General features: G+C 37.9%; 1 protein-coding gene across 43 annotated transcripts in view; it reads left to right on the top strand.

Annotated features, from left to right (window-relative positions):
• The window catches only part of ELAVL2 (ELAV like RNA binding protein 2), a 157,567-nt gene that overhangs the window by 113,729 nt on the left and 16,007 nt on the right, over window positions 1-27,831 (top strand). For all 43 annotated transcript variants that reach the window (XM_069474287.1, XM_069474286.1, XM_069474285.1 and 40 more), the window contains one exon: window positions 5,040-5,143. In XM_069474287.1, the coding sequence (XP_069330388.1) occupies window positions 5,040-5,143 (104 nt within the window). The remainder of the gene's footprint in view (window positions 1-5,039; window positions 5,144-27,831) is intronic.

The raw sequence follows: 27,831 nt of genomic DNA, 5'->3' as shown, positions 1-27,831 counted from the left end.
CAATTAAAATTTTAATTAAAGCAGGCTATTAAAAGCAATGTAGGTGGCAAGGGAATGGCTGATGCTTTGAATTACGCACAGTTTGGGATAAATTGGCATTTACTGTGTTTCCCACAGTAGCACTTTGCCACTAAGCGGGTTCTCTTCCGATTTCCTCTCCCTGCTCTGATCCCCGAGCAGCTCTCGATGGTCCTTGGTCCCATTCAGAGGCCTGTGGAGTGTGTCAGCTCTGTGCTGTATAGATCACTTGACCATGGTTCTGAGCAGCCTGTTTATAACTGTTCTCCTTGTGTAAGGAGCATAAGTGATTTTTATATATCTTGTGAAGAAGGGATCCTTTTCTGTGGCATATATGTTAGATTTAAAAAGGAGGGTGCAAAACAAAAGGCATTCACACACATCAGTGTAGTACAGAATATGTGTGCCGAAGTGCGGCATTGACCTGGAGTTTTCAGTACCTGTGGGAAGGTCGTAGGTTGTATGACTGTTCAGATAGCTGCTTCTGTAGTGAAGATGTAGAAGCCCTGCCTTGGCTGTGAGGACCAAGACTTGGATTAATGGTTCCAAAATCCTTAAGAGTTTGTGACCATAGGTAGCCTGTGAGGATGGTTGGGGACAAGTGATGTTGACCCTATTCTTTTTGTTTTTTCCTTTTTTTTTTTTGAGACAGAGTTTCACTCTGGTGCCCGGGCTAGAGTGCTGTGGCGTTAGCCTAGCTCACAGCAACCTCAAACTCCTGTGCTCAAGCAATCCTCCTACCTCAGCCTCCCGAGTAGCTGGGACTACAGGCATGTGCCGCCATGCCCGGCTAATTTTTTCTATATATATTTTTAGCTGTCCATACAATTTCTTTCTATTTTTAGTAGAGACGGGTCTCGCTCTTGCTCAGGCTGGTCTCGAACTCCTGAGCTCAAGCAATCCTCCCGTCTCGGCCTCCCAGAGTGCTAGGATTACAGGCGTGAGCCACCATGCCCAGCTGACCCTGTTCTTGATATTCAGTTACCAGGGGGAATTTTTTGGCTCCTAAAGATAGAATTTGTTTATCTTAAAGGCTTTTTTTTTTGAAGAGCCTTAGCTTTGTCATTTTAGTCAGAATTTTCTTTTAATCGCGTTGGTTTCTATAATGGTTATACTTGGAATTTAAATGTAGAGTTTTATAAAATTTTTAAAGAAGTGATTCTTGGTTTTGGGATTATCAATATGCGCATTCTAAATTCAGAGTGACTTGAAAAATAGATTTGGATGATATGGATAAATGATGCTTGGTTTCCAAGTCTTCCCTGGTGGCTCATGACTGTTACTAACTGATGAATACAAGAGTGGGAAAAGTGGATCCAGGCTAGGTATTTTTTCTTAATGTTTGACTTGCAACTGCTTTTGTTTTTTAAAAATCTGCACTCACTTATAATAACCAGAAATATGCACTATATAAATAAGGTGCAATTTATGTTGTCATAGGAATAACAGCATAGAAATTCATGTATAGTAAAATTGATATTTCCACAAAAAGTACAGAAATTTGAGATAGTGGCAACCAAGAAGCAATTTTTTTTTGTGGTAAAACTCGGTCTGAAAATGCCTAGTTACATTCTACTTCAGGCATATTGACAGTGGTCTGGGTTCAGGTATAAACTAGTTGTGAATTGAGCAGAGAGGAGCACGGCATTTGACAGTCCTGGGTTCAAGGCTTGACTTCACTACTTCCTACCTGCATTTTTGATTTGTAGAAGCTGATTGACCTTGCCAAGCTTCAGTTATCATTTCTACCTTGTAGGAGAAGAATCTGAATACCGAACATGATCAATGTGAAGCTACAATTAAGCAGTAAAATACCATGTAGATGAAAGGTGAGAATGAGGAGTCTTGCCTATCTTGGTATCATCTGTGATGCCTTTATTAATATATATCTTAAGCATACATTAAATATTTGCTGACTTAATTAACTCACTTTACAATGAAAATCTGTGACGTTCCTAACTCCCCTGTGTTGCAATGCCAACATTTTAATACATCTATTAATATAATGGCTGGTTTAGGAATTCAGCCTTTTAGTAGCAGATACCCCGTTTCATATTTTACTGAGGATAATAATATAATTTTGCTTACCTCAAACACATTCTAATTGATTGGTGGCACTCTTCCTAATAATGCCATTAGGCAGATTGGAAATGTTTTGCAAGGAGGAGAGGTCATTTGGGGATACATATTGTCTGATTATATAATCAATTTATAGGTAGTAGAAATTTGACTCATTATCATAGTGAGCCATGATTGCTTGAGGGAGTCAGGTCAAAGACCCGTTCAACAGATGGGCCCTGTGATGGTGATGTTGATAATACCTTTGATTAAATAAATAACATCATTAAGCTTTTCATTCATCCATTTGGCAAACCTCTGAGTGTCTACAACATGCTAGGAATATGGTTCAGAGGCCAGCATGGGAGACAGCCAAGCGGGAACTAAAACGGGGCAGGCCACTGTACTCAGTGATCAACCTGAGCGAGCACTGCTGTGCCTGAGTCTGACTCAGGTGGCCAATAAACCATTTGTTTGAAGTGATGGATAACTTGGAGATTTTAGAAAAAAGACATCTTTATATCTTAACAATGCAACTGTAAAAAGGCCGTCTTCTCTGCAGAGTCAGTTCACGTGCCCAGACCATCAGCACTTGGCCCTTCAGGGCTCCCAGAAGCCCTGTTGTAGTCCAGGATTGCTGCCACTGAAATAGTGATTTCTTAACCTAGTAGTTGTGTGTTAAGAGTCACCAGGATTTTAAAAAGCTGGTACCAATGCTTCATAACAGACCAGTAATATCAGAAGTTGAGGTGGGAGGATCGCTTGAGCCTAGGAGTTTCAACTCCAGGAGTCTAGCTCAGGCAACATAGGGAGACCCGTCTCTAAAATTAAAAGACTCTCTGGGAGTGGGATTTTTCTTCTTTTAAAGTTTTCTGGATGATTCCAGTGTGCAGCTAAGGTTGCGAATGTGCTGTGGTTAGAAGCTGCTAAAATGCAGGTGGGAGGATAGTGCCAGTAGAAAGGAGAATTGGACTCTATGCTGATACAATTGATAATTTGATTTATTTTGTCATACGTCAGCAATGTGACAAAACTACACAATATGATGTTCGGTTTGCCCTTTTCTTTTTCCGTTATATTTGCAGCATCTTCCTGATTTAAATTTGAATGAATACACATAATAACATGTAGTAGACATGCTGTTTTTCCTCACATTATCTTTTGACTAGGACGGTCCACTTTCTTTATTGATGAGCATTATCATCGTTGTCTTGGCCACTTAGTTGGGTAGGAATTGTTATCCTCATTTTAGAGATGAAGAGGCTGCTGTTCGGAGGTTAAGTAGCTTCTTCAAAGTCACACAGCTGGTAAATGTCAGAGCAGGTTTGAAACTCATGTTTCTGTCTCCAAAGCCCATATTCTTTCCATCAGAAGCTGTTTCCTTGAGCAGATTTTATGTTCAGCCAATTTGAATCCTGCTCAATGACAATAGAACTGCGACATATTTTCGTAAGAGGGCACAATGCATTCAGCAGACAGAGGATAAATGTTTGCTGAGTTAATGAAGCTGGATGCTTGAAGATACAGTAGTTTCACATGTGACTTTTTTTTTTTTTAATAGAACTGTGAGTAAAATAAGACCTTGAATTTTAGTGTGAGGGAAACAAAATGAGCTCAATTAGTTTTTAGTTCTCCCCTCCTTATTCTTTTTAAAAAACAGGAAAAAATAAGTTTTGGTAAGAGGGTATCTGTTAACAATGATTATCCCAAATTCCCATAATAAAATTATGGGTTTTCCTATTGGGTACTGTCTTTAGCCTTTTCTCCTCATTTGTGTGCTAAGAAGGAACCAAATTAAGGAAACCAGAGCAGCTGTCCTGAATACCCATATTCGTAGCCACTAGGATTTAAGGTGCCCCATCTAGAACAAATCCCTCACTTGCCTCTGAAATTGATGCAACAGTGGTATTTAATAAAAGCATTTGGATCTTTGTTGGGCATCTTCCAGGAAATGGTCAGTTAGTTTGTTTTGACTTTTAGTAGACTAAATTTTCTTAAGCCCATTTTGGTCGCCTGCATGTTTCTCACCTTTTCAAACAGAGAAACTTTTCTTTAGTTGAAAAATTGAAACGTTTGGGATTGACTTCACTTGCGTGTGCATTCCACTGATTCCAAGTGCTTGATATCTCCCATTTTCTGAGAGTTGCGTCGCTGAGCCATGGGTGAGAGGGCTCTGATGATGGGGAGAAAGCAGCAGCGGCTACAAAGACTTACTTTGAAGCAACTCTTACTCCAAACATTTTTATTATTTTGTGATTTCTGTTCATGCTCTTTTTCTTCCTTTCCCACATGTTCTCATGGGCTTGGATGTCATCACTGTAAATCTTTGTGTTCCTGTTTTCCTGTATTTCTTATCTAGACTGTAAAACCCCCTTTAGAGCGTTTGAATGTATTTGAAGAAATCATCTTCTTAATGTATGTGTCCGTATATACATGCATAAATACATGGTTTGTCACCGTTTTGGATTCTAAAATAATTGTACTTGGTAAAGGCTGTAAATGTGTCAGGATACAATTCACAGAGCACTGACAGATTCTCGGTTGATGTTTGCCGTCTTCCCGTTTTATGGCTGAGGAAACTGAAGCTGAAAAGGTCTTGCCCGTTAAGCCCTCTCGATGGCTCAGCCGAGATTTGTACCCACAGTTTCTGAAGCTGAGTGTTGTCGTGCTGCTGGCACTCTCTGGCTCAGGCAAGGCATGTATGATGGAACACTTTGGAGATGTGTGTATGTTTTTTAAACAGAATTGCTTGCTGAGTTCTAACTGATGTTAAACTTGCAAATGTAGTAGACAGGAGACAAAAAAAGACTACATGCATATTTCTAGAAGAATTAATGGAGAGTTCTTTTTACTATTGAGAAAATATGCTGGTGTTAATGAAAAGACCATATGCCAAAATGAAAGTTGATCTCCGTTAGTGGTGTATAACTAATATATGCCTTTTTCCCCTTCCTTTTTATTAGGGCAGAGCTTGGGATATGGCTTTGTGAACTACATTGACCCCAAGGATGCAGAGAAAGCTATCAACACTCTGAATGGATTGAGACTGCAAACCAAAACAATAAAAGTATGTTTAAAGGTTTTTCATATCTGCTTGTAGAACAGAAGTTTAAAAAATTAAGGTTTAAAGCCCTTTCCTTTTTTCATTTTGGGCCTGTATAAACATTTCGCTGGGAGGCATAGTGGAATTTTTTGGTGGTGGTGTGTGATGAGGGAAACTGTTTGTGAGTACTATATGTAATCGCTCATGTATTAACAAAGGGGTGGAGCAGCAACTTTCTTAGATAACTACTTTATGAAGCCTATTGAATTAAATCTCCTTTCCTTATAGAAAATTACTTGCCCTGTAACTTAGACTTGTTCTTCTATAAAGAGCCAGGTTGTAAATATGTTAGACTTTGCAGAGCCAATACAGTCTATCACAACTTCTCAATTCTGCTTTTGTAGCACGAAAGCAGCCATAGCCACTACATAAACGAATGGACGTGGCTCTGAGCCAATAAAACTTTATTTATGGGCACTGAAACTTGAATTTCATATAATGTTCATGTGCTACAAAATATTCTTTTTTATTTTTTTCCAATTAAAAAATGCAAAAACCATTTTTAGCCTATGAATCATACAAAAAAAGGTGGCAGGCTGGATTTGGTGCTTCGACTCTGTTCTAACAGATTCAGCTTACTTTTAGGAGACTGATGGGAGAAGAACTTCAGGTTATTTTTCCCGTTATATTTTTCTTTTCAAGACATACGGTAAATCTTGTGGATACTTTTCTGTGTTTGTGCATTTTTAAAATTCTTACATAGATTCTCTCTGGATAAGAAACTAATCCAATTCACAGCATAGATTTCTTTTCCTTTAGAAAATACAAGGGATGTTGCCTCTAGCAAATTCTTAGTACCTGCACCATCAATTTACTCGCTCCTGCCCAGTGCAGACATTGCCAGTCAGTCATGGCACGGCTTCTCACTGAGTCTAAATGTGGCTCCCAAATATTTTTCAAAATAATGTTTCAGACAACCTCTATCAATTGACTCAAGTTGGAACCTATTTCCACCCTTGATTTAAGAAGCCAGCTCAGACTATAGCCTGAAGTGAAAGGGGAAGTTAGTCAAGGCTGACTGTGGCATCCGTCTTCCTTAGGGACTTGTCTAGAAGATTTCTGCTCATTTATTTCAGGTATCTGGAAATGCAATGTCATCTTGTGCTTTAAAGTTTCTTCTTTTAGAATTGTCAGTTAAGGTAATTCGTTAATCCTGGGTAGTTTTGACATATCATTCTTTATATTTATTGGCCTAAAAGAAAAGTGCCTACCAGCTCTGTCTTATCTAAGGAAACTGTGTATGGTGACTCCCAAATACACTTGGACATGAGATGTCGAAGAATACTACATGTTTCTTGATCAAGAAAATGTCCTATGAAAGATTCACCCTTCAATCAGAAAATGAACTAGTTACTATGTTATCAAAAATTGAGGGGAAAAAATTAGATTTGTAATGTAGTCTATTACAGACTAAAGTTTGTTTTGATGTATTTTCAACTGGACTGATTTTTCTAATTATTCAGACTTCTCTTCATGCTTTTTGTGTTAGAGATTAATCTTTTACCAGTACTATTAGGTAATAATTAAGTGCTCTTAAAAAAAGATATCCAGTATCCAGTTACCTTCAGACTGTTTGGTGTGCTCTATTCTACTGCAGAGTTTTGCAGGCTTTCCCTTCCCCAGCTTATATGGATTTCCAGGATTGCTGCTATTTTTTCTTAGTTCTGAGGTCCTGAGTTGTGGTTGAGAAGAAAATGGAATAGGTGGTTTTGGATGGCTCACCCCAGGAAATATCCTTTTCTCCATTCCAGAAATAACCTACTCTTAATTTGTTCTAGTGAGTCAGTTCTTTTGCTGTACACCCTGGCTGCGCTAAGATCCAGAAGAAGGTAGAAGTGCAGGGGAAAGAGAGCACCATAGGAGAAATGCACATGGCCTTCGAGGAGGCCATTGGTGACAGCTGCTTCCTCACTGTCCTTCATCCAGCCTTCTTACTTCAGGGCCCAGCTGCTTGGGCTGAATACATGGAATAAAGGACAGTAATGTCTTGTGGCTTTTGTACTGTGACATCTGCTACTTCTGATTTTTCTGAAATGCGGGTGAGGGTGATGGGTAAGCAGCAGGCTACTTCTTTCCCCGCCCCCATTTGGTTCCTGCAAAAATATCAGATAACAGCTGGTATCCTCAATTTGGCCCAGATTCTTTGAGAGGCAAAGCAGACCCTTTTCCAAAAGTATATGGCACCACTTTTGCCTGTTTGTTCTTTCTGTGTTTACTTATTTTCAGTTAGACAGGTTTTGTGCTCTTACACAATATCTTGGGCCTGATTTTTCTAGTATTCACAGCTTGAAGTACCTTTTGGAAGCTGTATTTAAGCCTTTCTATTTTCTGGGACACTGTTCCACAAATTAGTCTCTTTTGCCCTCCTCCAGTCCATCCTCATGATGGCTGTCAGGCTAATCTTACAAAGCGCCACTTTCCTCATGTTACTTCTCACTCAGAATTCTATCGTGTTTCTCTGCTGTTTTGCCATATCATCTGGCTAAGCTTTAGAGGAGTGACGCCAATGCTATTGCTGTTCTCCACTGTAGTCAGACTGGCTCTTCACTTGCAGGCTGATCTTATTCCCAGCCTCTGTGCATATGCTCTTGGAGTTCTCACTTTCTGGTGTCCCGTTCCCACTCACTTTTGGTTTACTTGTGGCCATGTCATTTTTTGGAGCCCATCTGCAGTCTTCCTTTCAGCTGCTGCCTTGCCAGTTTGGTTCTTCCAACTTGTGTTGGATTCCCCTTTCTTTGAAGTCTGTATTCTTTACCCATGAGGAACCACGGAAGTTTTGGGATCAAAGGGACTTGGATGTAATTTAAGATTAAGCACTGCTGTTTGCCCCCCAGAGTAGAGAAATTGGTGGTCATACAGTTTAGTCAAGACCTGACAGTCGAAGATAGAGGTATGACTCAAATTCTTGTCTTCTGATAACTTAAACCAAAACTCGTGCCGTGACACTGTGATTTGCCTTAAAAAAGGTACATGGTTTATATACTTTATGTACAAGTATACAAGTGTTTGTATCTTCTTTGAGTTTAGGTTTCTGTTTTGTCTTCCAAGCCACCTAGCATTTGATTTGTTTTTGGTAAAATTCTTGGTCATTGGGATGTTGAAAACGGTGAATCAAGTGGTGTGAACCATGGTTTATTTAGCAGTTTATCCTGGGGCTTCCTAATAGCATTAGCCTAGTAGGGTTTTGTGCAATAGATAGTGTGTCAAATAAATGACAAATATTCAGTATTTCTGCAGTGAGTGAAGTGAAGTCCCTAAGGCGCTGTGAGATCCTAAAGCAGTTGTTCCCAGACTTGGTTGCATCTTAATCACAAGAGGAGTTAACAATACAGGTTCTAGGACCCACTGCAGATCTACTAGATCAGTGTTCACAGGTGAGATTGAGGAATCTGTTTTTTGGTAAGCCTCCTAGGTAATTTGTGACAGCAAGTCCAAGGCCTAGCACTTAGAAACCACCAAAATGTACCATTGGTGGAGTCTTTGTACGTATGTTTTTTTTTGTGTGTGCAAAGTTCAGTTTGTCTTCTAGCTTTTACCTTAATAATCCTCTTGTGGTTAATTCTATTAACCAGAATATTAATCCTGTTTTTTTTTTTTTTTCTCTCAAGCATTTGGAGTTCAGAGTGGTTCAGTCTTCACTGTGTGTGGCTTAGAAATTAGAAAAACTTACATACTCACCTCATGTTAGAATGGTATTTATTTTAAGTAGTAACATTTATAGGTTAAAGTCTCAAGGTAGTTATTTTCTTTCTGTTTCTAAGGATCTTTTTTTCCCCCTTGGCTGGGGAGATGTCTCAGCAGCTTGCATTGCTAGTGACATTATCCCATCCCTTAACTGCACAGGAGGCAGCTATTATGGCTTAAGCCTACCCACGTTGGTTCTCAGTGTTGATTGACGTGGTAAATAAAATGTGACTATTACAATATTACAAGATGTTTTTAACTTTTCATATTAGGGAGGGTAGTGAGAAGGTAATATATGTCCAATTCAGGTACAGGGTTGGAGGGAATAGCATGGCAGTGTCAAAAATTGTATGGTGGCACAGGGGAGGGAGCCCTCTGGTCTCCAAGGGAACCCTTCCTTTTGTGAACTATTCATGAGGTCAGCGGTGGTAACTACTGTGTTCAGTCTTCATGCCTTTTCTCTAACCTATTTTGTTTTTAGGGATCTTAAGTATTGATAAAATCTAAATAGTCTATGAAACATTTATGGCTTAAAACCAGTACTTTTGACATGTGGTTTAGGTTAATGATGTCAGACTTAAATTCATGATTCACAAACTAAAATCATTCATTTCCAAAAAAAATATAGGCTCTCCCCCTCAATACTCTGAGTAAGTGATTATCACAAACACAGTGAAATGGATGCCTGGTCCCAGCATCTCTCCCAACTTCTCCCTCCTCTACAATGGGCCTAGGAAACTTTATTTTTCCTGAAAAAGGGGTTGCTTTATCTGGAAAGTATTAACTATATTATCTGAAGAAATATAACTTCTCATTATTATGGTTAGGTTCTATTCCTCAAAAGAGAGAACCCTGTCTGAAAGTCCTACCAGCATAGAAAAGCTGCCTAAGTTTGGTCTTGATTAAATAGATCTTTTTCTTAATCATTCAGGCATACACCAGGTTAAAATTTACCTTTGCTTAAAAATTATTAACTGATATAGAGTAATATGAAATTTCTTAAAATTAAACCACCATTTTAGCACATATGGACAAATTCTGTTACAAAAAAATTGGAGAATTAATTATAAGTAGTAATATCCATTTCTTGAAGTGTTCAGTTTTAGAATGACTAACAAAGCTAATAAACTGATATTCTAAGCTACTGTATTGCTTTTAATTTATTGTTAAATTTATATCTTTTTCTAACTAGCTTATCCTTTTCTTGTTAGTAAATGTATGTTTGCACTCTTTTTTTCAAGCTTAGCTTGAACTTGACTCTTAATATAGGAGACATATAGAACTATATTTCTGAAATCTTGCCTTCCCTGACTATGAATGATTTAGCTGGCTGTGTGATCTTAGACAAATCTTTTAACCATTTAAATTTCCACTTGTGGCTGTGGCGTGAATTAATTTATTAATCACTAAGAATGTTTATTATCTGCCTCTTTGGGGGGTGAAGAAACATTTCGTGGTTTGTCAGATTGCATGCTAAGAAAAAGTGCAACTGTTTTTTAATGTTTATCATGTAGAATGATTTAGTGATGAAATGCAGTACCCTGTCGTGTAGAGATAACAATTTTAACTGTTCTTTGCTGCTCTTGAAAGTTTAGCAGCCACAGTAAAATTTGGGTTGGGAAACACATTTCTAACTCAACCTCTTTTTGCGACAGTATGATTGGGATGGGGTTGTTTTTTATTTATTGTAAGTTCCTTTATAGAATATAATTCTGACCGTTAGAAATATACGTGCTGTGTAAATCAGCCCCCACTGTAGAGAAGGAGGGGCATGGAAGCTGGAATGTGACTAAAGTCATGCCAAGGACTTGCCACTTGGTCGGTTGGTGTTCTGGTAAAATACTTGTAGCACCATTCTGGAGTGTTTGGCTTTTGTAATAGTCATAAAGCCGAGAATTCGTGCTTTTGTAGGGCTTGTAGGTTTGAAAGCAGATGTTAGAGGAATCGCATATTATTTGCTAAAGCAGAAAGTGGGAGTGAAGAATATGGAAATGAGCCTGAGAGTGATTGGGGTTCATAAAAGCTGAGCGTGCCATGCAAAGGCACCATGTAGGTGAGGGAGGGCCATCAGGGAGTTTGGAAGAGAGCAGTGATGGGATTGAACTTGAGTTTTTATTGGGAGAGGAAGATTTGCTTTGTATTTAAACTCCATGTCTCTCTGAGATCTCAACCCACCCTAGTGTTCTTCTGGCTTGTGTAGATTGTTATTTTCTGTGAAGATACAAAGTGTAGAAATTTATAAGTCACCTCCCATAAAGTACCCCTCATCTTAAAATTGCATATAGACCATTTTTCCCTTTTACCTTGAGAAGACTTGGAAAATTTGGAAATAATAGTTTGAAGGACAGGCCTCAAATTAACTGACCCACTTATTAGATGTTAGCCTAATAAATGCTATTTTTTTCTGGTCTGGTCAGGTCTGTTTCTGGAGGAACAAAAAAAAATTTGAGAAAGTATATACCAGCAGTGGGAGCAAAAATGGAAACATTGAGTAAATGGTTTCTTAGCCTTTTAAAAATACAGACAGACTTCATGTTTTCCAAAGTTCATTTTTTAACTCATGGTCTGGAATTCTCTAGAGCCATGTATTAAGGTTTAACAGTATATTGCTGTAACTGATTATCAGATATACCTCTTCAACACATTTAAATAAAATTCTTGCATTGAGTCCAGTTTACAGTCCCTAAGTGAGAAATAACAGGTGAGTTTTTGATTGTGTTATTCGTATAGTGCCCTTCGTGTATTTTGTAGAATGCTTCATTATGAGCTTTGATTTTTCTTTTTTTTTTTCCCCTCCACACAAAAATCCCAGAGGTTGCTTACCTAGGAAAGTGGCCCAGTAGGGTCCAGAACTTGTTTGTCCAGACTTCAGGCCTGTCCTGTTACTTTTGCCCCTTCTAGCTACCTCCACAATAAGTAAAATGGGCATTTGAGAATTCCCAAAGGGCAATAACTCTTTAAATAGAGTTTCTTTAGATATTTTTCATGGTGGCTGGAGCACAGGCGGAGCCACACAGGGAATGGTGAGGACCAGGGTTCCTGGTGGCGGTGTCCCCAACTTGCTTCCTGCCTGTCCCTGCCTTCAAGCCACAGGGCGGGTGGCAGTGGTGGAAGAGCCTCAGTGGTTGACTAAACCATCTTTCTTAAAAGGGAGTCATTGGATCATTTTGTTGCCCAAGCTTGCTTCATGAGGGATGTCATGGCCCACGTGGATGCTTAAACTTACACGAAGTGAGGTCTGCAGCAGAAAATCCCAGCCGTTCCATTTCTGGAACCAGCATGGAGAATTTTAGGTTTTATAAAGTTTACTTCCATTAGAGTTAAAAGAATAACCGCCTCTTTATGTATGCTTGTGTGAAAGGCAAGGAGAAGGCCATGGATGTAATGATTTTTTGGGTTTAGGAAATTGTTGCTGGTGCATGTGTATGTGTGTGTGTGTTGTGGGGTGGGAGAGAATCTCTGTTAACCTTAGTGACTGTTTATCAGAACTTTGAGAACTTTATTCAGTCAGGACTCTCATGACAGCTTTTAAAAGGGAAAACTACTTGTAGGCCTAGAATGTTAAGCACAAAATTAGTTTATTAATAATAATGAGGAAGAGATTCAGGCATACTATATGTATCTTGATAGAAGACACTGAAAATAGTAGAACCATGTGTTCAAGTCTGTTTGGGTTTCAGTTCTAACCTGATGATAAGATGAGATGAAATGGAACTGGGTGGCCACAAAACTCTTCTACCTGGATATCATCCTGGTCCTTCACTTTCCTGCCTGTTTCATAAATGCACACCAGCAGAAGCATTTCTGCAAGGCACTGGTAGCAGTTGTTTATTTTGCTTTTCCACTGCTGCTTAAGGGGGATGGTGGGGGGAGGGCTTTTCTTTCATTTATGACCCGAGAAAAGTGGTGTTAAGACAGCTGGGCTTCATTCAGTCTATGCTGCTACCGCTAGCTTTGTGAGAGTTAAGATGAATGTGCTGACTTCCCAAGAAGGAGCTCTTAATTCCTTGCTGTATCTCCTTTTCACAGTAATTTCATAGGGCTTTTATCTCTTGTTTGGATTCATACAGAAACAACAGTAGTGTATGGTAGGCAAATACTTAATCCCTTCCACTGATGAAATGAAGCTTGAGTTAAGGGACTTGATCAAAATGATGCAGCTAATAGCACTACTGGCATAAGAAATATAGTATCATGTTGGCTGATGCTGTAGCTTTTATTGTACCTATCTTAAGATAATGACATTAAAGGGTTTTGCTCAGATACCACTCTAAATGAACCAACTATTCTCTTGGCGGCCTTAATTTGTACCTTTTAGTGTCTTGAGGCTTTCTGAACCAGATTAGGTGTGAGGGAGTAGAGCTGTCTGTGCCTAAGGGTGGAAGAACTCTGCTCTCTTTCAGGGTGAGCACTCAAGACAGCCAGACCTACAGTTTGAGAAGAAGACTGGTATCTGGAGGTCATATTTAGCAGATAAGTGAGTTAATATTGATTCAATTATTTCAATTGTAATTGAACATTAAGAGAATTATTATAGTAACTTCCTGAATCTGTTTTATAGGAGAGTACCCATTTTTCAAGAATGTTTTTCTGGTAAGTTCTGAAGAATCTTAGATGCTAATTTAAAAATTACGGAAAAGTGCATTAACGTTGGTCTGTCTTTAAATTTGTGCAAACTCTATATAAAGGCATGGACGGTCCGCTTTCTTTTACTCCCATCTCTGCTAGACTTGCCTGTGAGTGCCTTTAGCGTGAATCTCTGCCACAAGTGCAACATCAGAATTACGTGTGGAGGTTTTATTTCAAGAAGTTCCTATGGGAAAGCAGAGAGAGAGGGCTACACATATTTTGGAAACAGGAAATATGATACTTGTCTGCCTCCCCTCTCTCCATTCTGCGAAGAGCTGATTTAAAGGCTGCAATAGGACTTGGGGTCCTAAGTCCTGGATTTGTGTTCTGTTCTTGCTCTTGGTCAAGTTTTCTGATTTATAAAATAACGGAGATGGTCCCGGTCTACACAGTTGTTAAATGCTTTCAAATGTTAAATCATTGGCCTATAGAGTCAGAAAATACTTGTGCTGGCTTTGTTACTTAGGGAAAGCAAAGATTAAGAATATTCGGTTGTTTCTCAGTCTTCCTTTTCTATGTTAAAATTGTATCTTAGAAATTTGGTTGGGGAGGAATTAAGAGAAAGCCACCTTTGCTCTGAAGAAAGCAGTCACAGTGTATCATTCTCTGGTTTAATTTTGTTGGCTATTTTTACATTTACTGTAGTTAACTTTGTGTTAGGCAGAAGTGGATGATGGGGGGGAAGCAATAAATCATGCTCATGTGCTTCGGTTTTTGGTCATTAGTGTAAGATTACCTCCTCCCGTGGGAATGAGAAGTCTAATCCTTCCTGCACTGGTTGTGTGGTTGCTAATGAGTCTTGAAATGGCCCCCAGGTGAGCTGCATGAAGAGTCAGGAAAGGCAGAGCACCCACAGTCCTGGAAACTGATAATTCAGAAAAAGCTGTAGTTTTCAGTTTTGTTAAATGTCCGTATTTAGAAATTCTACTGTTCCTGCCTGCCTTAACCTAGTGATGACCCTATTTATATTCCTAGAAAGATCTTAGAAGAGAAGTCATTGATAGTGGCTCCAACTTCATAGAATCAATGACAGCGGCGTTTTTGCAGAGACTGGCCAGGCTGTTGCGTTCCCCACCCCAGCTGAGCCACATCCAGCCTGTCTGAGTTCTGAGAATTATCTTTGAACGGGCTTTATTTTATGTCTACATTTTTGCATTTGTTGGTGATTTATATTCCTAAATGCTTTGCTTTCAAGCTACATGGGCATTTGTCTTTTTCAGAAACTAACGTCAGTGGGTGGCAAGGAGGAGGCTTGGCATCTAAGATTTCTATGAGCTTTCTAGGAAACCCTAATATGCCCCAGAGTTTGAGGATTGCCTATTTTAAATCCCTTTACACGAGGGACTGGCAAAACTTTAATGTTCATCAGAATCAACTGGGGTGGGGTGGTTGATAAAAATGCAGATTTCTAGACCCTAACCAATTCTTACTGAATCTGATTATCTGCCGAGTGAGGCTGAAGAAATTATATTTTAATAGCTACCGCAGGTGATTGTTAAGCAGGCAGTAGCCTGACCTTGGAAATACTGTTTAGTGAATCTTAATGATTTGCACTTGGGTAGGTCTGTGGTGCTTGCTTCAAAACAAATCTACTTGTAAATAACATGATTTTCATTTGTGGGTTATATCTTGATATCTTGAATAGTTGGGATTAACCATTGTGTTTTTAATGAATATAATGCTGAATTTACCTAAGAAGAAATACATCTTTTCTCTCACACAATTTGTGCATTTTCAGAGCATTTGTATGTCATTAAATACTTTAGCATTATGAGTACATTAGCATAATTTATTATTTGATGCTGAGAGTATTTGGGGAATTTGTAGCACGGTTCTTTAGGGCCCATCCTTGTAAAAATGAGTGTCTCATTCTGTAGAGATTGGAAGTTGAGTTATATGATCCAAGATGGTTGTGTTCCTTAGATTGTGAAAGTTGTTTTTACAATGCAATAAAAATTCATCTCATATGTATAGGCTCCTAACCACACCCCTCTCCCAACCCTCCGCAGTATCTTAATATTTGAACTTCCTAAACAGGGCCTGAATAAATGGGAATTTGCTCTATTATCAGAACTCCCACACATTGAATATTAATTTTTTAAAAATAAAAAACCCATTTGCTATATGCATCCTTAATTTAGAAACTTTTTGACCTGTAAACCAAATTTTGTCACCAAGGCTACCTGAAAGCAGTGTATACTCTTGCCAAAAGGCTTAGAATGTTTCCACCCTGCTCAGATTTGCAAAAATGGATTAATAAGAAACCAAGGATTTTTCTCAGCGTTCTTCATTAAGTGATGTCTTGGGGGAATTGTGAAATATGCATCGTCTGCAAACTATCCTGGCGCACAAAGTCAAATGAGCTGTGAAGGTGAGGGGTAAAAACAACCCTCTCACCTTTGTACTTTGTTCTTTGAGTATTAAAGAACATTGATCTACCGAGTGGCAAAGGGGATACTATTTGGTGGTTTAATTACAGCCAGTGAGTGTTATTGATGCTATCAATCAGCGAGACCCAGGGAAAAGGGCCTGGTGCCAGATCATTCAGTGTAATTAAATACCTCAGGACGGGATTCTCAAGGTGCTTCCGCAGATCAGAAGTAGGAGAACACTTTGTCTTGGAACAAAGATGAAGGTGGTTGTCCCTGTCCCCACTGCCCTCTCTTTAAATTTCTGCGGGAGTTCTGTAAGTGGTAATGATGCAGTCTCTTTGTTGTGTACTGTGACAGTTGTCCATGTTTTCCTTAAAAACCCTTTTACTTGTAGAATCTTTACACCTGTCACACAAAGGGCTTTAGGAATACAGTAATTATTTGTTGTTAAAGCTGTTTGAGGGAATATATAGCTCAGGTGTCTAATAGATATTTGGAGAATGAAGGATCGTGTTTGAATGAGACTATTAGTGTTGCAAATCAGTTCATTTAAAAAAAGCTTTCCCTGTGGTTATTCTCTAACGTCTAATCATGTAGAGAGAGAAATGTCTTGGTAGATTTAAAGTCATAAAACACTCAGTAATGTTTCAGAGGTTATCCCCTGATGTATTGAATACATTTTTCATAGTTGTGTAACTTATGTCAGGTCCACAAAATATATGTAGGTAAAACTTCCTTTGGCTCTGTGGGGAGGGCACTTAATAACACTTCTATTATCCTCCCCCACTTCCCCTCTGTCAGATGTGTCTCACACAAATTTCCATCTCAGCCTTTTAAATGCCATAGGCAATCCTAAATGTTTCCTGTTTTACTGCCTTTTTTTTTTTTTCAAATAGCTGGCACACAATTTCAACTGATTGAGGCTTACCAAAGACAGTCTACCCTTGAAAGAAAGTGAGTTGCTTTTGTAACTTTTTTGTGTGTATATATATGTGTACATGTGCCTATATATTAGATCCCTGACAAATGGATCAAATCAGGCCCCAAAACACTAAATTCTGGGATATTGTATGGTTTACTTAACGATATAGGCATGGTTTGCAGATTTTGTTTTAAATTTAAAACAGGTGTTTGAAGGGGGATTGTTGAAATAGAATATCTTGTCCTTTGTTTAAGAGGAAGATCACTTGTTAGGAATTTTTCTTTGGATGAGTGAGGAATAATTTTTTAAATTTAGTGAAAGTGATTATTTCATGTTCAAGACTCCCATCCCCTTAGAACCTTATTATATTATATGGAACTGTAACAAGACTAGCAGTCAGGCTCCACATTTATAGGGAGGATCATTCACTTTAAAAGTTACTCATGTCCATCATGTGTGTGCTTCTTCCCACCCCAAACAAAGGGCAAGGATGAACAAATGTAAAATTTTTTAAAAAATATTTAATTGTAAGTTGCATTTGTTTTTCTAAGACTGTATAATCTTGGCTATGTACAGTCTTGGACAGGGAATATCTGTGGGTAATGAGGTAAGTATTTAGTTCTGCAAGCATTTTTGGTGCCTGGTGTGTGCCACTTAGCTTTGCTAAATGTTGAAACAGTGTAAAAATAAGAGACAGTCTTGTCCTTGATGCCATTGTGTGGCAGGGAAGACAGCACTTACTTTATATGACCATTATTTGGACGTATGATAAGTGAATGCAGAGTACAATTAAAATGGATATGTCACTGGCTGTCGAGAGGCCTCTGCTATGATTTCAGAGGTGATAGTGTTTTCCAAGGTAGGTTTATCAGGTGGAGAAAGAAAAAGGGTTTTACACATGGAGGAGTGTCTCATCAAAAAGCACAGAGGCTTTTAAACAATGTATACCTTTTGGGAGAAGCTTATATCTGAAAACTATAAAGCATACTTATTCTGTCAAGTAATAACCATAAAAAAAAGATGGACAGGAAAATTTGATAAAACGTAGTCTCATAGTTTACATTCACTCCCTTTTAGTGAAGACCTAATTTATAAGTGGAACTGTAGGAATGAATTTTGGGTAGATTAATTCATTTCTGCTCATAGAAACATATCTCCCTTGCTCTGCAAAGATCCATGGTGACCTATGGGACTCATTTAAGGTATTTAGAAATGGCACCAAGATGAAGTTTCTCTATGTAGTATTTAGTGTATGCAGAAGACAGGATCATTATATTTTCATTACTCTTTAGTGGGTCAAAGATGACTTGGGTATCTGAACCAACATTGTTGTAAAGCAGATTTTTTTTTCTAGTTATAGAACAAAAGGAAACTTATTGTAGATGTTGTATAAATTAGCTTTTTTACTACCACACTGATTTTGACAGTTGCCCTTACCTAGGTTATGATGGGAAAACCATCTTCATGTTCTTCTTTCATACATTTCTGTCAGATAATACTTCCCAACATTCTGATTGTCATTCCTCTGCTCGTGAAAGCTTCACCCTGACATTTAAGGGCTCTAGAATCTACCCCTAACTCACTGTTCCAGTGTTACCAGTGTACTGCAGAAATCTTTATTCTGGCTCAGCTGGGCTTTTCCTCCTCCGATAGGCAAATCTGATCCTCCACGCCTTGGGTCATTCTCTGCCTACACTGCCCGATACCCCTGTCATTCACCAAGTTTTATTTGGCCATAAAAGCACTTACTTTTCACTGCACATTCCACTTTCTCTCCTATTTGGTTGTCTGCTTTCTGAAGGCAAAGGGATCTTTGTCTTCAGAGCACCTCGCAAACTGCTTACATTTTTATTTATAACTTCTACATGAGGAAGTTCTTTCTGTCGCTTATAAGAAAGAACAGAGAACTGCTCTCTGTGCTCAAAGATGGAAAAAGTCACAACTTAAGTGAAATTTAAAGTGAAATTTTCTGGAGATTTTTTTTTTTCCCCTTCTTTTAAGCCATCCTTAACTTTGGGTGGGTGGTTCAATACTCCTGTCACTTCCTGGTAGGTGTCACTATACATTGAAGATATGGCTGTATGAAGAATGTGTAAAGGACTTAATCTACTTTTTCTTTTCTACAAAACATGAAGATTTAATTAAAGGTATCCCTTTATGTGAGATTTTCTACTTAATGTCCATCAGCCTATGTCTTCATCTATCATCTCTCTCTCTCTCTCTCTCAGACCTTAGATGAAGGAGTAGGTGAAAGCCCTAGGATGTTTAATCTTCCAAAATTGTCTTGATGAGAATTTTTTCCACATTACCAACCAGTACTAGTTGACCTTTATTCTTAAACAGCTTCACTTTACTTACGCCAGCCAGTGTATAGTCAGTCATTCTTTAGGTTTAATTTCCTAAATAAGCATTTTAATCTGTTGATAGTGCCTTAGGCATACTAGATATTCAAATACTACACAAGTCATAACTCAAGTATATTTTTGGTGATAAAGTTATGGCAGTTATCTTGACGGTATGGCTTCTGTTGGAGATATCATCGGGTCAAATTTCAGAATCTTGAAAGAACCATTAAGAAGCCATTACTGGAGAATGGCTTTCTAAGAATTGGATTAGTACATATATTTTTTATGAGCTCCTTTAACCTGCATTGTTTCCAGTGGAGCATAAGGAGCCAGATTGTTTGGGCAAATATCACAATATCTAATCATCTTGCCTGAGAGGTACTTCAGAAACAACTTCTGTACAGGCCATGGGATATATCCACTCAACAGGTATTAGAGTACCTACTTGGTGGGTGGGACTAGAAGATAGGCATGCACGTAAGACTTAAGTTTCAACCATCTAGGAGCTCAAAACTTAATAATATAAAAGCTTTGAATTGTAATACTCTTAACCTTGGGAGGAAGCTTTGAGGCAGTCTGGTGCTCTGGCAGTATTTAAGAAGCCTAAGTACTGTGATTTTTCTTTAAGTCTCTCTAATGTGTTCATGGTATATTTAATGAAAGTGTCTAAAGTGAAAGTTTTCTAGTGCTACCTGCTAGTGTAGCCTCCTCAGTATATTTTTTTTTTAATATTGGAAAAGCACATTGAATCATTAGGCAGCTGATGGCATAGTAATTTATAACCCCATCCTACATGTAGAAACATACTCATAACCTTAATCTGAAGTTAGGAGTTACTCTGTGATGGCCATTTATTATTTCTACTATTTCCCCCCAAAACGTATTGTTTCTTACATCACATCTTACTTTACTAGGTTTAAGCTTTAACAGGGCTCTACAAGAGAGAATGAGGATTTAATATGTAATAGTTCGATGGGAGAAATGGAATTAAGTGGGGCTTTTCTGTCAGCTCATGTAAAGATGTTAGATGTTGGCTCTCGGTGTGACAGTAAGGCAACGTTCTTCCTCACATTTCAGCCGGGCACAGGCTTTCCAGCACACTCATCTTCCATCATCTTCCAGAATACCTGAAATATTCAAGAATTAGTTTTAGTAATAATTACCATGGATTTGGAAGAAGCCTTATACATGTAATCTTTGCTTTTATGTTAAAGCGCGTACATTGTGTGCCAAGTCTCCTCTGTCTCTCATCTGTCCTCAAAAATAATAGTAATGTCTGAGTTTTCTGTAAATTTGGGGATATTGGTGATACTACCAAATTCATAGACTTGTTGAGAGGATCAGTTGAATTAACATACGTAACATGTCCAGGACAGTGTCTGGCACATGGTAAACACTTATTAAAACTCAGGGGCTATCATTATCTGTGTTATGATGTATATGTAATATTACATATTATGATTAAAAATTATGGTTCTACAGCTCTGTGCTAATAGTTCTGTTATTCCATTTAATACTTGTAAGGTCTCCATGAGGTGAGTACTATCATTAACATCAAATTACAAGTAAAGAAATAGAGGTTTAAAAGGACCTAAGAAAATTATTCCAGAGTTACTTGACTGGCAAGTGACAGAACTAAGACCTGGACCTGGCTCTGTGTGATTCTGTTCCATGTGTTTTTATTCCTTAACTTTCAAGGGGTCTAGTTCAAACATTCAACTCTGGTCACTGGTTCATAGTATGCCCTGTTGTGGCTAGAACTTCACCAGGGATAATGCATTCTCTTCTGCTTTTTTGTAAGATTTTTGGCCTAGTACTAAAGTAACTCATGTTTGCCTCAGTTCCAGCCTGTTTATGTTACTTAATATTTCTAAAGATTATGTGGCCAAATACAGGCTTATTTCTCATTTTTAAGGTTAATAGTAAGGGAGTTAGCTTTCTTAACCATTTATGGAAACTTCCTAATGCAGAGAGGGTAGGAATAGAGTCTTTGGTGGTGACAGCTGAAACTCCTATTTTTTAATGTCTATTTTTTAATACCATTTTAAGTGTAATCAGTTTCTAGAATTTGTGTGGGTTAATTGAAGATACAAGACTGGAAATGGAATATGGAATGACAGGTTCCTGGAATGACTAGTTTACCTCCACTGCCATAGTGGATTTGATTTATCCACCCCTCCTTAGATGCCATATCCACTACTGTTGCTCTACTTGTATTTTATTTTTTGTTAATTTTTTTTTTTTTTACCTGTAGAGGTACTTAGGAATTTGAAAGACATTTGTGGCCTAAGTTGAATTTCAAGAATCTTTACCATACACTCCAGTTGCCTTTTCCAACATAAGACATCCTTGTTGAACCGACTGTGTACTACAACTAAGGAGAAATAAGAATACAAGGACAGAAATGGTCTTCCAGCCATACTTTTAATAAAAAGTAAAAATGTTGGTCTGGACAGCCTATTGAGACTCTCATTTAGAATGCACATGGATGAAACTGGATAGCATTTAGTAGACCTTGCTCAGTGTAGTTTTTCAGAGGCTGAGTTTAAGACGTGTGCAAGTCTGCAGTTCATGATTAGTTGCTTAATCACAACCATCATACCTTATTTTTCTGTGGCTATTTGGTAGTTTTAGTATTGTCTTTAGCAAGGTCATGTGATTAGTTATTCTTAGGACATTATTTATTCTTAGCTTCATCTTTAAGTTGAAACTAAGATCAACTGCATTGACTTTTCTTTAATGATTTTGCACCAAGACTTGAAAATGATATGAGACCGAGAAGTCTCCTTAGTGTAAACATCTAGTTGCTATTTTCCCTTTCTGTTAAATGGCATGTAATTTTTAAAAAGGACAGAAATAATAATATCAAAAATTCAATTATAGGTACATTATTATTGGTGTAAAACACTAGTCTCAAGATTCTTAGTTTGATTTTTCTCTTTATTCTTCCTCAACCCCATGTAATTAGATTTTTCTCAAACATCTCCTGCATAATTCTCAGGCATTACTGGTAGAAGAAATATAGTAACTATCCTATGAGAATGATTCATTTTGACTTGTTTCATATCTCCTTATGTGTATTTAAGAAAATATTTTACAAAGCTAAGGTTTTTAACCTTCTTGCAGTATCTCTTCTGATATCTCTTTGGAAATATCTGATCATTCTTGTGATAACTGCCATTACATAAGAACATTTCATGATTTCAAAGGCTGTTGTTGCAGATAATGGTATAATGTGGAACCTTTGATGAAGAGTCAAGACCTCTGAATGCTACACTTAATTCTTTTGCTTTGTGTCTTTGGATAAGTCACTTTGCCTTTCTGTGCTTCAGCCCTGCCTCTTTTCTAAATATAAAGAAATTGGACTAAATGATCACTGTATTTTCTTTTTGCTCCAAAATTAAGACTGTCCCCCTGCTGTCAATATATTATTCTGTCAGAGACTGTTGCTTCTAGGGACTTGAATCTCCATTTGAGAAATGAAACGTTATTTTAAAAATGTTTAATGGAATTTTCATTCTAGTCTATGCACAAAATACCATAACCTATGATTTTTGGTACATTACAATGTGGCTTGTGGCTTCTCTTAACTTTTAAACAAGGTTTCAAAAATAATCTCTCTCAAATGAGTATATGATTATAAATCGTCTTCATTTCAATAAATGTGTTGCAGGTACCAGGGTGTACAAAGTAGTGTGATGACAAGGTTTCTTATTTCAAGGGGTTCTGTCAATCAGAAGACAGGATAACAGAGAAGTACACCTTGGATTGGTCCATTTTTAAGAGAATAAGCATATAATGCATTGTGGGTCAGATAAGAGGTCCCTAACTCAGACTGTACTGGAGAGGATTGATGAGCATTGAGTTTAGGGACTAGGTGATGCCTGTGCGTTGTCTGAAATGACTGAAATTTAGATGGGTGGAAGGAGCAGCTCATGTTAACATAGGGAAGTGAGCGAACAGGAAGCTTTGGGAAACTACTGAAGGTTATGTACGCTTATATAGAAAAGGTAGCCAGTGCCCTGAATGCATAAGGGACTAAGAAACTGAAAATCTTAAAGTGTATATGTATTTTCCATTGATATAGTTGTCTAAATTCTGTATCTTGGAATATTCATTAAAGGTAACTGCCCTAATAATACCTTTTATGAGCCTTCCTGTTAGATGTGACTATTTCTTTTAGTTCGAACATCTCTGCTGGAGCTAATCTTTAATTTGTTGTCCTCTCAGACATACTCATTTTTGACCCATTGTGAAATATGCCCTTCCTGATTGAAAATTTAATCTTGGTGTATGTTACGCATATGCCTTGATGTGTATTTGAAACCTATTCCTGGTAGGGTTTTGCATTTAGAAGCAGGATCAAAGTACGTGTCTTCCTTTTGGGTGAATTTTGAAGTCTGTGGCCTGAATTGTGGTTAGAGATCAATGTACTTTACTTCTGAGGTCTTTTGGAAGGTCCAGTGTATCCAACTGTCTAGATAGTCAGTCTTGCTCTCACAAGACCTTTGCTACTGCCTACCAGAGCCAACTTTTATTTTGTGATAGTGTCGTTTTCCGGATGGTCCTATCAAGCAAGACTCTTTTTTTTTTTTTTTGAACAGCAATTAATTCAGTTTAAATACGCATAACTATGACCTTATCCAATCCTTTCAGTTGGAGAGATTGAATGGAGCTTTTCAAAAAAGTCTAAAGTGGCAAGTATCTAATTTTTAGGTTTAATGTTTCTAGTCCTGGGTCAGTAATTGACAAATGATAAAAGTTGTTCAATGGTGATCTTGTCAGTGGGTGATTTTTCAAATGCTCTTAGTTTAAAAAAGAGTGAATTGCTTTGGTCATTTATGGACCTTATCACTTTAATCTGTTGATATTAATATCCACTGTGACTGATCTTTCGATTGATGAATCAGAGAAATGAGAGTAGTTATGTGTTTGGACAAGTGTTTAAATGGACTTCTATTGAAAGTGATGTACTGGGATTTTAAACTTTACTATGTACATGTATAAATTACAAATTCTTATTCATATGATATTTTCGTTCCTTTTAGTTCTGTGTATTTTGATTAACTTGTGTTTTGATAGCCCACTCTTAGTGTTATGTGTTACTCATCTTTGCATGTTTAATGTATAATTAGTTTTAGCTGCTGATGAAGAAATGAGTTTTTAATTACATGGAATATACTGTATTTCAAACTATTCCATTTTTGAGACCTAATTACTTTGATAAATCTATTTTTATCTCTTTTTTGTCCAGTCTAATCTCATTTGTGAAGAACAATTTGAGAAGCCATTGGCTAGAGCATTTATTTGCATGTTACTTCTAACTGCCTGCCTTTCTCTCCTCTCATATAATCTCAATATTGCTTGTCTTTGTTTATTATATCACTTGTAGGGTTGTGAGAAATTCCAGAATAAACCTGGGTTTTAAATTGCTATCTTTGGAGTAGATTGGTGTTCAGCGTTGTACTCCTTGTATCATCTTTAAATATTTAAATTGCAGACTCTCTGGCTGCCTCTTAAATTAGATCCTTCACTTAGTAGTTTTGACATTTCATAACCTTGCTCCTCAGGCATTGAATATTCATCTGTTTAAATGGCAGTGAAAATCCAAACCCATGTATTAATCCAGTGAATGTAGATCAGAGAACAGTTTGCAGGTGGAGGAAGAAGCTATGTTGACCCGGGTAGGAAGTTATTTTGGAAGTTCATTATATTGAAGTATTTCTAATATAGAATTTGTCATTTAAAACAAACCTCTTGGGTCTCCTCCAAGGGAATTTAGTCTTGAAGAACCACAAAGATACTTAACCCTTTGAAGCTGAAGATAGCCCCTGCATGGTTCTCTAGGTGAGTATTAAAGCAAGGTACCTGTACAAGCTCCAAATCCACAGGAAAAAAAAAAAAATTGAGAATAGAGAAGGGTACTGATAACTGTCGTTACAAGATTTGGTCTTGAAACTGATTTGAATCTCCAAAGTGCAAGTCCGTATCCCACGACAAGCCTTCTTCCCACTTTGGTCTAAGTACATTTTCTATTTATAATCCTTTGAGATGGAAGAAGAAGAAAAGTTTTGTTTTCTTGGAAGGGAGGATGTTGATGACAGTGATATCCTTGATAAAGGAAGGAGGGAAAGGGAGCTGCTTAATCCCAAGAAAGGAAGGGATGGGGGGAGGCCTGCAGCCCCCCTCTGGGAGGAGGAGGTGGGCAGTTACCCTTCCTGACATCTTTCTTTCCTGGAAGGGGGTGGGGGTGGGTGGCATTGCTTGTTTCTAGGAATTCGAATGGAAGAAAAACTAGCTTCAAAATTCTAATTATTATGTGCAGTTTCTCTGGTTCATCTCAATTAGTGGCCACTCATCTTAGAAAGAGTTACTTTTAAAAACTATTCATGGAAAGTGAAATAAAATAACTTTTGACTTAACTGTACTTTCTGGTGACATCCTGTTTTCTGTCTTGAGCTCAGTTTGTGAGTTTAGGAAATAGCCAAGATTCATTTAATTTTTCCAAACTCTTAGAACAAGTGCACTGAGAAGCTCGTGACCGCAGTGTGTGGTGTTGGGGAAGGAAAACTGGACGACAAGGCCAAGGACGTGGAGTCAAAAGATGAGAGTGTGAATCCAGAATTCAACACTAGTTGTGTATAACCTTAGTCATGTTGTTTACCTTGTCTGTGCCTGCTTCCCCAGCTATAAAATAACTAATTTGTACCCTGCTTTCCCTCATGGAGTTGTTTCGAGGCACAGACAAATACTGTAGTTTTTAAAATGCATTGTAAATGGTGAAGTCTTAGAAGCCCCTAAACGTAAGTTTAGTATTAAACATTGTTACCACCTTGAGATTATATAAATCTAAGCACCTTTGTCCTGCCTGTGGTAGTGGAAAGTGGTTCTTTGACAACAGTTACTGAAAAATGCCTTTTTGAGAAGATTTGTGTTGGAGTGTTTTTTTTTTTTTTTTAAAGAAACAGTGTGAACTGAAGACTGGACATTGGAAAAAAAAAAAAAATAACTGACCCAAGTATGTTTTCAAAGCTTTTATATAAGCACTAAATATAAACCCGTTTTCCTAAATATATCTTAGGATAACTTTTAAGATACACCACCCACACTCATCTGAAATGCACAAAGCAGTGAATGTCACTGCATGAGTAAATTATTCTAGAACACTGTCACGGACTCAGGTTACTCTCAACTTTAATGGTCTGGGTCTTTGCATTTTCAGGTGGATGTAGAGGTAAATAATATTTATAATGTAGTCACATAGGTTTTCAGACTAAACATTTCATGTGGATTAGAAATTATTTAATTATTCCTAATAACCGTACAAAGAAGGTATAATTACGTGTTAATAGGCCTAAAGAATTTGTCCCAAGTTCACAGAGCTCATAATGAATTCAACCTAGTTTTGAGCCCAGGTACACCTATTAGAGAATTGTTATCTTTAACCATTGTTCACTGCCTCTTGCCTCACCTGCTCCCATGCAAAGACTGCCTGCTTCTGCTGTTGCCTGCTTCATTGCAAATTAGCTTCCTTTGAGACTGTGGGTGCTTATCTTGTAACCTATGGGAAGTGGCTCTTTATAATGGGAATACCATAGTCACATGATCTGGAGCAGAGTACCGCCTGACTTGTTGAGCGCTCCCTGCTGTGAAAGGAAAGCCATGAAGTCCTAGATGTGAATGTGGGTCCCAAGTGGTATTTTTTTGTTTTTTGTTTTTACTTTCTTGGCTGATTGAGAATTGTACTACTCTAGAAAAGAAATTGAGTTTTCATTTATTCACATTACCGAATGCATATATGATTCAGTGGCTTTATGTTTCATCAGTTTATAGCAGTCTCCCAGACTAGATTTCATTTAAATTATTTTGATCACTTGAAACTTTCCTTCATTTATTTTTCACTTACATTTAAGGTCCCCAATCTTCATTGTCCTTAAGTGTTTAGGCATAGAGAAGTAAGAGTAGTGTGTGAATAAGCTGTCTCTTCTCTCTGCTACTATTCCAAATTCCTTCTTTCTGTATGACAGTGCTAATATGACTTCTAAATGTAGCCTTTGGAATAACAGGTATATTTTCACTTGTTTTTTTTTTTTTTTTTTTTTTTTTTGAGACAGAGTCTCACTCTGTTGCCCAGGCTAGAGTGAGTGCCGTGGCGTCAGCCTAGCTCACAGCAACCTCAAACTCCTGGGCTCAAGCGATCCTCCTGTCTCAGCCTCCCTAGTAGCTGGGACTACAGGCATGCACCACCATGCCCGGCTAATTTTTTCTGTATATATTTTTAGCTGTCCATATAATTTCTTTCTATTTTTAGTAGAGATGGGGTCTCGCTCTTGCTCAGGCTGGTCTCGAACTCCTGAGCTCAAACGATCCGCCCACCTCGGCCTCCCAGAGAGCTAGGATTACAGGCGTGAGCCACCGCGCCCGGCCTATATTTTCACTTGTTAACGAGCAAACTGGTTGAACAAAGGTAAAGGGTAGGAGTATGGAATGTTAACACTATTGGGGCAGGGTGAGAGATTGCAAGACCTTTATGAAGTAGTGTAAAACCTGGCTTTTTTTTTTTTTTTTTTTTCTTTCTGGAAAGCAAAAAGAAGTGATAATAGAGAGCTATGGTCATAGTTTAAATTATGGAGAAGGTATTTGGTGTTTCATACTAAGAGTTATTTAAATGTTAGTGTAAATTGGAAAAAGATTTTTTTG

This window comes from Eulemur rufifrons, chromosome 7, assembly GCF_041146395.1.
Source record: "Eulemur rufifrons isolate Redbay chromosome 7, OSU_ERuf_1, whole genome shotgun sequence".
Lineage (NCBI taxonomy): Eukaryota > Metazoa > Chordata > Mammalia > Primates > Lemuridae > Eulemur > Eulemur rufifrons.
This window is presented reverse-complemented; position numbering and strand designations above follow the sequence as displayed.